We start from the raw sequence: 11,455 nt of genomic DNA on the forward strand, positions 1-11,455 counted from the left end.
AAGTGGTAGAACCAGCACTGGGACCCATAGTCTGGGCTCTTTCCTATACTCCATTCTACTGCCAAAGGCTAGGAGTATGGTTTTTAAAGGGCATGCTCATACAAAGGACATGAAAGGCACTCACCGTGGAATCCCAAATATTAAACATAGTGATAAAGCTGAATTGGAAAGTAGATTAAGGATTACACAAGAGAAGGGCAGGGGATCAGGCCCAAGGCTGCTTAGACAAATTTCCTTGAGCAGTTCATATGCTGTATTAAAACTCATGCTTATGAGTATGTCTCAAGACCATCACTAAAGCACCTCTTCACCCTTGGTGCTCCTCATCCAGAGAGCCTCATATTTCCCCTTTCACTGAGGTTGAATTGAAGACTTTCAAGGCGGTAAGAGGAAAATTTGGGGCAATGTAAACCAGTTCCCCAGTCTGTCTCACATACATAGGACCTCACATCCACCACTGCACGCTGTAATTTTCCCCAGTCTATGGTATTTTAACATGGTGTGAACAATCATACAACTACTGTGGATGCAGGACTTGGAGGGCTGGGTGGAGGGTAAGTTTCCACTGGTTTCACCTCAGGAAGGACAAGTAAAGGGGAGAATGCACTTTTCGCTGCTAGTGGGGGGTGTTAGACAAAAATCCTGGGGGTTCACAGCAGTTAGGCCAGAGAGGGGCTCATAAAATGGAGGAGGTGCTTAATATTTTCATCTCTCTGAGTTTCCAGTATGTCTGGGTAGACTGGAGGTATGATGGAAATGATATGCACCTCCTCCAATAGGAAGTATTTTCCTGGGGCACAATACCTGTTGCAGGTGGCAGGGTGTGGGTCAGGTATCCTGTGGGGCTCAATGAACTGGAGTGTGGAAGAGGTAAGTGTGAGTTAGAAGCCATGGTTATTCTAGAACAGGGGGTTCTGAATCAAAAGCATTCTATTTCATAACAAGCTTTTATGGTAGGCAGAAATTTGGCCCAGTTTTTCTTTTGCATCAAGGCACAGCATCATAGGTGGGCTTTAGGGTCTGCTTGAGGTATTGGGTCTGGTTTTCCAATTTTGGCTGATGTGTACAGAAGAGAAGCATGGTTAGTTTGCTTACAATGCACACATTTTAATGAGTACCTATTCCATGCCAGCCACTTGGATAAGTGCTGGGAACAGGAAACCCAACAAGGGGGTCCCTGTTTTCATGGAGCTTGCAGTCTAGTGATCAGGGAGGTGTGGGAGAGATCAACAAGGTACAGTCAGCTACAACACCATGGGATAAATGCTGTGGAAATATAAGGATACCTCAGCTAGACTTACAGGTCAAGGGAAGCTTCTTAGTATAAGCACTGAGCTAAGTCAAAGAGGACAACAAGGTCACTAGGGAGGATGCCAGTCCTACAGCAGGTGGTCCTAGACAGAGTGATGGTAGTAAGGTAAGTCAGTATTAGTCATCTCCTTTTAAGAGGACCATTAACAAATGAAAATAACCAGTGGAGACGAATGAGGATGGCAAATTTGAGGAACTTGGGACAGTTAACCAGAGGGCAGATGCTTCAAGATAAATATAAGCTTAATATCTTATCCTTATACTTACTGGGAAGCCTGCTACATGGAAGAGGCCTGATACCAGTAGGAACAGTCCGAAACCAAAGAGGCAGATTTCATTTCAAGAAAATGAAATTCAAAGAATTTTGTGATGATTTAATAATTTATTGAATTTAACAAATGGGAAAAATGGAGTTGAATATTTAAGCCGAGTTTGGTACTCTTACAACGGTCCTGTTTGGAAAGTTGTGGGGTTGAATTTTTATTTGGGTGGAAAATTGTCAGAAAGGCCTGTAGTATTTTCTCTTGTGTGATAGGAATCTTACATTGCTTTTCTGTCTCCAGTGACTGTTTTCCTTAAATGAAATGTCATCCAAAATCCACCTGGGGCAGGAGCATGTAGGCAGATGTCTAAGGCACATTAAAGCAAATTGCATGGGTCTCCAAGCTGTGATGGGGTGGAGAGTGGGAGGACAATGCTAAAAGAAATTGTTTATAATCACTCTTGCAAGGTCAAAATAGAAACCTCATTGGCATCATGAGGATTAAATGAGATAATGGATTGGAGGGAACATAAATAAAAGCTACCATTATCAATTTTGTTAACATAAAATCTCCTTTCTAGTTTCCAAATGGCGAATATTAATAAATTATTATGAGTCTTTCCAACCAGGGTTCTTGAAGTGAATTAAAAAACAAAACTCCACATTCATTTCCCTGGGCCTTGCTGCCCCTCTTCCTCTTTGTCCTTTTCCTCCTCTTTTTTCTCTTCATCCTCTTCCATTCTGTCTCCTCTTTCTCTTTTCTCTCCCCTTCCCTCCTCTCTCCCATATTGCCCTCTCTCTCCTCCTTCTCCTTTTACCAGGAAGTCTTTCCCATATTCCCAAGGGTAGTTCTCTTCTCCAACTCTGCTACCTCTGCATGGCATTGATTGCAGTAGGTTATATGCTGTTAGTGACCTTGTTAATCTCCAAAGGACTGAGAGCACAATGGCAAAGGCACTGTCTTACTGTCTCAGAATATGGCACACAGTAAGTGCTCAATAGTGATTTGATGGATGGATGGATGGATGAGAAAAAAGGCCATTCCCTTCATTGCCATCAAATTTTATTTCCTCTTACCATTCTGTCTCTTTGATTCCTGGCTTGTCATTTTCTAACCTCCATTCTCAAGTTTCTTGTCAGGCATTCCAACTAATCATTATATTTTCACATCAAGTTCAACATATTCTCATTTTCTTCCAGGCAACTCCACTTCAGTTGAATTAGTCTGTCATTAACCCAAAGCACTTTGCAACATTTGACTTCCATGCTTCTGTCATACAACTTCTACCTGAAAGTTCATTTCTTTTCTTCTCTTTTCTTTTTATCATCTTGTTTAAAAATTTTATCTAATCTTCAAGGCCCAACTCAATTGCCCTGTGCTGAGGTCTTCCTTGATCGTTTATCACTGCTGGGCAGGATGTCCCTCCTCTTGTCTCCTGTAGGATATATCTGTCCAACCTATGTGAAACATTTTATTTAATATTTTATATTTTAGTTACCTCTGAATCAGTCTTATTTGCCCACATATATAGCCTTTTGAGGGAAGAAACACGGCTGTGAGTTAAGAAACGTCACCTTACCTTGACGGCATCAACGCTTGATAGACTGAATGTCTAAGTTTGGTAGTGTTTCTGTCTCATGATCCTCATTCTAATTCAGCAACAATAATAGTAACAATGTCTTGTGCTTGTACCATGTGCTTTTATGTTGAGAATTATTCTTTATTGGTGTCCAATTGAAACTATGACTTCCGCCAGTTTTTTAAAAAAGTAACACCCTTGACCATTCAGGACACTGCAGGCTCCCAGGAATTAGGGAGGAAATGTGGCGAGTGTAATGAGGTAGCTCCAGAGAGGAGGTGGGCATCAAACCTCTCTAGGAAAGGTCCTGAAATCTAAAGGACCCGTCTATGACATAACAAACTCCATTTTGATCCACATCAGTGCTGACATTGGAAAAGGCAGGGCCAGTTGTGGCCACTGGGCTTCTAGTGAATGGCCACACATAGCATCATGGCAGTGAGTGGTAATGGGTTTCCAGGGCCATCTGAATTAGTGCAAAGGATCCTGGGATTTAATTCCCCCTCTAGGTGGGGAGAGGAAGACTGCTTTGAGATAAACAATGTGATTCCAGTACAGCCAAAAAGGTAAAGTTCAAGGACAGACTGCAGATCTAATAAAGACTGGGAAAGCAGGATATTTAAATTGGTAGCTAAATATGGCTGGGACAGAACGGGTAGACACCAGAGTTCAGGGCAAAGCTTTTGTGATTTATGCATGTTTTCATTCTAGTTTCCTCTTTTACTTTATCAGGTCTCTCAGAGAACTCAACTCCTCTTTCACCCTCAATCATTACTCTCTCTGGGCAACTATATTTTTTGGTCTCAGAGAGACCATCTCCATTTGGAGTCTGAGTGAGCAACCATTATCTTTCAATTTCTGAAATTATACTTGCCTCTACCAGGTAGAGAAGCAATGACAGCAGGCCAGTGCTTGTCTAAGCCTCCCTGTTGCACACATGGTTTCTAATACCTGTAGCCCATTCCCCAGCTCCCTGCAGGGCTTGGGGATTGCCTCCCTTCCCCTGCTCCCTTCTTAGATTCTGTTTCACAGTGCTTGCCAGAACATCACAATAGAACCAATAATTGTCCCCAACTCCTGAAAACGGGGCGGAGGGGAATGAGGGCATTGAAGGGGGAGTCATCACCTCTCTGTGCCCCCCATCTTCAAATTTCATGAAACATCATATATGCCTTTTAGTTTTACAGTTGTCAAGAATTTTTAAATTCCAAGTCAGAGAAATTATAGAGTTTCAATAGCTAAAATCCCTGGTATTTCTTTTGGCATTTAGATAGAGGGAAACCTGATGTTATTTACCTGTATTTGTCTCAAAAATGTTTTAAAATTCTAGGTAACCATGGCCTTCAAAAAATAAATTTTTTTCTGAATGAGAGATCTTTTCCCTCCCCTCCCCCTCTCCTATCCCTTTCCCACCTCCCGCTTTTCTTCCCTTTCCTCCCTTCTTCTCTCTTCCCTCCCCTTCCCTCCCCCTCCCTTTTCTTCCCGTCCCTTGTCTCCTCTCTCTTTCTGCCTCCACTGCACCATTTGCTGGAAAAATCTGCCGCTGAAGTTTTTTCTCTGCATACATTTTCGTTCTAATAGGAAATTTGGCAAAGTTTCCCAAGATAATTTGACCCAACAATTCCTTTAAAAATCCTTTAAAATGAGGATATAGCTTTTTAAAAATTCATTTTATTTGATGTAGTAATTCTACTTATTGGGCACTTTCCTAAGAAAATAATTAAGAAGGCAAAACAAAATGATCATATATAAATATTTTTTAGATTATTAATTATAATAGCAAAAATCTAGAAATCGCCTAACTACACAATAGGTGAGAAATGACTACATAAATAATAATAGCATATCACATAATAGAATAATATGAAGCCATTAATATTACATTTCTGAAAACCTTTGAATAACACAGGAAGGTGTTATTAATGTCTTTCATTAATACCAATGGAAAAATGTAGGTTACAAAATTATATAGAAAGTGAAATAGTCATAAAAGAGAAGTTCAAATGTTAGCAGGTGTTGCTGTTGGTAGATTAGGTAAGGGTTATTGGATTTTTGTGTTCTTCGTATTTCCCAAGTCCTATGCAGGGAACAGGTTTAATTTTACAATCAGGGAAACCACATTGCTGTTAGTTTTAAAGACTTGATTCAAAGGTTGTCTGTTAAAAATTTAAGGAATATACAAACAGCTAATTTTACATTTCCTCTAAGTCTGCATTTCCATGCTAGAGAAAGGAGAGATAACTTACAGGGAGAGAACTTAAAGTCTCCTTTCTTTCTAACCCATTCTTGGGAGAGAATGGATGACTACACCTGCAGGAAATACATTCATCAGAGGACCCGAGGGGATGAGTTTATAGTGTGCCCACCAGGCTGAGCAAGGAAAAACAGAAGGAGCACTTGGCAGACGTGGAGACAGAGACCTGAAGTCTCATCCCTAATTCTACGTTGAATTCTAATCTTGAGCATGCCATTGATAACCTCCCTGGGCTGTATTTGTATGTTGGAAACATGGTGACATTCCCTGATGCTGTCATTTCCTAGAGCTCTGGCACCTGAGACCTTTTGATTTGACTGAGCAAGTATCACAGAGGGTCAGGGCTCTGAGATGGTTACCTAGAGAAAAACAACAATGGAGTTGAAGTCTGGCTCTCTGCCCAATTCACTGTGAATACTCTGACTCTGATGCCCACCCCTAAACTTCTAAGTTCCAGAGGAAACATCAGGGCTGCAGAACATGTTTCTGTGTAAGCCAAAAGGAGAGAGAGCTGTCTGCTGGTGCTCCATCAGCTACTGAATGTTCCAGCTCACACTGACTGACACGTATTCCTTGGTCAAATCCCCAGTGCAGTGAAAAAAAATGAAAAAAGAAAAAACCCCAAAATCTTCTTCTCTAATTTAGGGAGCATCATGAGAGTTTGTGTAAGGCTGAAATAGCATCAGGTTTCACTACCCTGATATTCACTTATATATCATGCTATTGGCTTCTTTAAGTTTAAGGAAGCTGTCGTGAGATTAAAGGAGCATGTCAATGCAGAAAGATTTACAGGTGTACCTCACTATCAGCAAATCAAATATTTGAAAATCAGTGTAGCACATAAGATAAATTTGCAAAATAATTCATTTCACTGCCACTTTGAGCAATTGGTTTACCAACTACATTTAAAATCTAAACTGATTTTCCACAATTTGCTTTGCACACAGCATAGTAAGCACATAAGAGCTGCTTTACACACAATATAGTAAGCACAAGAGAGATGTACATGGAACTAATAAATCAGCATTTGGACACCACTGCAAAGGATGGAAAAGAAGATTTCCCTGATTTTAAAAGTGTTCATTGACTACAGAAGCTGAAAAAGACTTCAAATAAATTGCAAGTTATAAACAATTTTTATGCAAAGAGGGTTAGTTGTTTGGAAATATTTTTGAAGTTTTCTCCTAGCTCTTCTTTGGGTTTCTCGCATTCAGTTATTTCAGGAAGAACATCAAAAGAATCCATTTTTAAATCACAGTGGTAGGTGTTTTAACATATTTTCACATGGCAGGTAAACATTTAACCCCTGTGCACACAGAGACATACACACTGGAGATCTAAGATACTCACAAAAGAGATAATACCAATAGACCTGTGCTTCAATAATCAATTTTCCATCCTGCTGCCTGAAGAGCCATTCATTCCAGAATACCAGCCCCAGTGTTTGAAAATGCCAGCCTTTTCACTTTCAATCAGCTTCAGAAACCCTAACCTGTTGGTTGCAGGAAAGGAAGACCTCTGGAATGCCTTTGCCAAGCATGTTTCTCCGTGAATAGGGACAAGCTAAACACATAAATTTTACATTGCAGGAGAAATTTAGAAAGCCTCTTGGGTAAGCTCCCTGGATCTCTACCTGTGGAATTCCTAGCATCAGCAGAGTAAACTGAATTAGAATTCTGAGTGTCTTATGATACTGATGAAATGATCTTTCACATTAAAAAAAAAAAAAAAAAAAAAACAAAACGGAGAGTTGCAGTAGGAGCAGAAAGTCCCAGAATCTTCTAGGTGTACTTAAAACACGAAGGCAACAAGAGGCTGTCTGATATAATAAGAGGGCTGGAGGAATTTGCAAAGCCCCATCCAGGGTCTAGTCCTTTGACCAAGCCCTAGGTATTGTCTAAGGGTAAAGGGGAGAAGGAACATATGGAAAGGAGCAAAGCAGAAGTTGAAAGTGTCAGGCAGATGAGTGGAGAAGAGATGAAAAGGGGACTTAAATGAAGAAAAAGGGGGTGTGTGTTGAAAGGAAGGGAGATTAGTGATGGGTAAAAAAGAGGAGAAAAAACTTGAACTAGATAAGATGAAGTTCCCTATCAACAACAGACTCAGTTGACTATCAGTTTAAAAAATCCTCAGAACACAGGTAGCTAATCTTCCCCTGGACCCATAATCCAGCCCCAAACCTCATAGCAATGCCATGGTCATCTAGGAGCACTTTCTTGCCTTTTCACAAGGGCTAACCTCACCTATCAAAGGCCACAGCCGTCATGGAGTAGATACTGGCGAAGACAGCAGCGATGGGAAAGAAGTTGTGGAACTTGCAGTAGAACAGGCCGTAGTACCATTCGTTGTGGACAGCATAGGTGAAGTTCACCACTGTATTGAATGCAGCCATGGAGGCCTCCGCGAAGGCTAGGTTCACCAGGAAATAGTTGGTCACTGTCCTCATTCTTTTGTGGGCCAAGATGATCCACATCACTACCACGTTGCCCACTACAGAAGTCACCACGATGACCGTGTAGGCAGCTGCCCAAAGGACAATTTGCCAGGCTGGTTGCACGAACTGATTGGGTTCCGAGGTGTTGGTGGAGATGTTTGGAGAGAGGTCTGAGTCCACCGGGAGGACGTTATCCATTTCGAAGCTAGGCGTTAAAGCCCTACTATCTGTACACACCACCCGCTCTGCAGCAGAGTCCTGTAGCTGGCGCCTGGTCCTGTTTAAGCCAGACAGGAGGGTGGAAGGCTTTTTCTGGGCAGCACTCTTTTCGAAAGCTGAACTGGCGCTCACAATATAAACGCTTCTGGATGCACTGCCTGCCTGGCCGCGGTGTCTCTGAATTCCTCCACTTTCAAGCCTTAGGAGGCATTTGAGTTCAGAAGTCTGGAGACAGCATCTTTCTTGAATTAAACTGAAAAAGGGAAAGAAATTCCACTGGTCACGGTTCTAGGAACCAAGAGACCCCCGCCTTTATGCACCTGCTGCTGCCTGCAACTCCTATTTCCCCTTCGTGCGCCGGGAAAGGCAAAGTCCTGTGCTGCGTGAGGATTTAGGAGCGAAGTGGGGGCCCACTGCAGCGCGACCTGTAAAAGTTCTGAGTCTATGGCCAGGATTCTGTAGCTCCGTGTCCAGCTGGAGATTTTTTCCTTCGCTTCTGCTGCCGCTGCAGCCTCCTGCAGTTTCGCGGGCACCTTTCCATTCGGGTTGCTCAGCTCTGGAGTTAGCTGCGCACGAGGCTTTTATAACCCGCTGCAGAGACGTCACGGGGAAGGGGCAGTACCTGGGGCTGCGTACTCGCCAGTCCCGGTGGGCAGCGCGGCAGCTGCGCCAGCTGTTGGCAACTGTCTCACTCCGCCGCAGCTACCACGCCTTTTGCTACTTGCTACTTGCCGTGGGAGTCTGTGAGCCGGGGGCCCCACGCACTCCGCGAGGGGGCAGTAGGCGGCCTGGAAGTAACTGAGACAGATGCCGTCTGCAGCTGGAATCGCGGTCGCCCTAGAGGTGTTGGAGGGGAAGGAAGGATTTGGGAAACAGCTGGAGCGGGCTTCCAGGGAGGGAAGCCCAGAGCCCTGCGAAAGCCCTGCGACAGCTCTGCAGAGGAGGCCTGCCTGTGGCAATGGGAAACCGGCAAGTGTGGGGGCGACGTGCCAGCGCTGCGCTCCGGGCCTCGCTCCAGCTACAGAGAGGCGAGAGGCGACGACTCCCTGGTCCAGGTGTCCCGAAAACAACTTTCCTGAGATTGCGTTTAGGAAACACTCCCGCAAAACATCTATCCTTTCCCGGGCGAGCCGATTCCCCTGGGAAGTGACAGACTCTAAGCTTTGAGGACACTTTCCTCAGCCACCCTGGTGACGTGGCCCCTCGTTCCAGAAGCTCCATTTGAGCCCTCCATCTGACGCCTCTGGAGGAGCCTCTGCGCAAGCACTGGGGACGGGGTTGAGCTCCCTGCGAAGCTTGATGAGCGCAGGAGCCACACTCAGGCAACATGCCGCGCAGACGCGCGGCTCTGGGCTCTCCGCCAGCATCCACTGCGGCGCTGCGTTTGCCTCCAGGGGACCTGGCAGCCCAGAGCCGGGCTGGGGGTGGCATCAGTGGTTCTTCTCCCTGTTCCCCTTCCAGGTTTGCATAGGGGCTGGAGGACAGGTCAGCCCGCCCTCTCTCCCCATCTCCATCCTGCCTTTCCCTCTTCTGATGTTGAGGCCTCGTATATCAGTCCAAGACCACTTTAAACGGTAGAACTGGTGCCAGACAGTGGGAGGAGGCAGGGGAAGGACTCTACAGTCCGTCTGATCCCTTTTGGAGAAGCCGATGGGGGCCGAGCTCCGCAGCGTGTTCCCGCCAGACTGCTACAGGCCTTTCGAGTTCCGGGGAAAACTGAATCCCGCGAGTCCTCAAGGCCCATCCACCCTTGTGCCTGTCCCCTCCTTTCACTGCGGGGACTCGGAGCTGTGGGACGCGAGCGCGGACGGGCAGTAAAGACTCGCGCGCAGGTTGGAGTTGGCGCAAGCTCGCGCCGTCCCGGGAGCGGCGTTTACGCACTGGTACCGCGAGCGCGCAAAGCATCTCTTGGGAAGGCTTTAAAGCTGGGAAATGTACTGCACACTTAATGCCGGGCTAAATTTGGATCCCACGCCGGGGCGGGGAATCTGCCGGTTCACTGTGGTTTTGTCAGAGCATGGGATTTTAGCGTATATACGAACCGCACCTTGCTTTGCCAGGTTCTCCTAGGCACCCGTAAACACTGTATAGAAAACTCCAGGGATGCCTTGAAGAGAACGGCGCCGCTGTATTTGGAGCCGCTGCACAGGAGGAGGTCTTCTTTGTGGAACGGAACGCCTCCTCCACCTTGGATCTCTCCTTGTGGCCTCCACCATCTCAAAGAGCTGATAGAGAGAGGAAGGAAAAGGGAAACGGGGCGGGGGCGGGAGAGATAGAGATAGAGATGAGAGAGAGAGAGAGAGATAGAGAGAGAGAGAGAGAGAGAGAGAGAGAGAGAGAGAGAGAGAGAGAGAGAGGCTTTCTCTATCTTTAATTTTCCTTCCAAGCTATTTAACGTTATCTTTTCTTCTTTCTCCCTGTCCATTGGAGCCAGGTTGATGTTTTCAAAAGAAACTTTACTCAGTGGTTAGGGGAGAAAAAGAAAGCTAATCTAATAAAATCTAAATATGTAATATGTAATAAAAGCTAAATATAAAATAAATATGAAATAGCTAAAAAGTATAAACATTGATCCATTTAGCCTCCATTAGTACAGCAAGTTGATATTTTGAAGTAGGTACTGTGCTGGGCACTGAGTTTGGGGGTGAACGAGCACTTACAGGTGAAAGAGAAAGAAGCAGCAATTAACTAGACAAAAGGGGCATCTTATGATGACCAAAGGGACTAAGCCTTGAGTGAGGGGAGAAGAGACAGGCCACCTAACCCAGACAATGAGGGGTATCCACACAAATGGAAGAAAATCTCATCCACAAAGAAGCCTGAAGAATGAGTTAGGATGGGAAAAAGTTGAGGAAAAAAGGTGAATATTTCAGGGGAAAGTTTTATAAGTCAAACCTTGTCACTCTGCTTAAAGTCCCACAGTGACTGCCCACCTATGAACCTACAGGTCAGAGCCGGCCAGGGTGGCATCAGGAGTTCTTCTCTCTGTTCCCCTTTCAGGTTTGCATAGGGACTGAAGCGCAGGTAAGCCCGCCTTCCCTCCCCGTTTCCATCCTGCACAGCTTCGGGGCTAACTCTGAGGCCTGTGTCCCAGTCCAAGGCCACTTCAAATTGTGGAACTGGTGCCAGGCACTGGGACAACTACATTCCTTACCCTGGCCTTCGGGTAGGGGTATTTGCACCGTGGTGTGTTGATGAATCTGGCTTGGGTTGCTTTCCTTTCTGCTCTGGGTTTTTCATAGCTGGTAGCCATATCTTAGGAGTACTTAGGACTTGTCAAAGTTAGTTTCTCTTCTTAAAAAAAAAAAAAAGCATATTCATGATGGTTTGATGGGTTCACAATTGAGAAAAGAAAGCCTCAGCTATACAGTAGCAGAAGGTGTTTTTGGTTCATA

General features: G+C 44.9%; 1 protein-coding gene across 1 annotated transcript in view; it reads right to left on the reverse strand.

Annotated features, from left to right (window-relative positions):
• Nucleotides 1–8,815, reverse strand: part of TACR1 (tachykinin receptor 1) — a 139,587-nt gene extending 130,772 nt beyond the window's left edge. The window contains exon 1 of the mRNA XM_017508779.2: nt 7,651–8,815. Coding sequence (XP_017364268.1) covers nt 7,651–8,039 — 389 coding nt within the window. The 5' untranslated portion in view covers nt 8,040–8,815. The remainder of the gene's footprint in view (nt 1–7,650) is intronic.
• Between the last annotated feature and the right edge of the window lie 2,640 nt (nt 8,816–11,455).

Source organism: Cebus imitator, unplaced genomic scaffold (genome assembly GCF_001604975.1).
Source record: "Cebus imitator isolate Cc_AM_T3 unplaced genomic scaffold, Cebus_imitator-1.0 Scaffold399, whole genome shotgun sequence".
Taxonomy (NCBI): Eukaryota; Metazoa; Chordata; class Mammalia; order Primates; family Cebidae; genus Cebus; species Cebus imitator.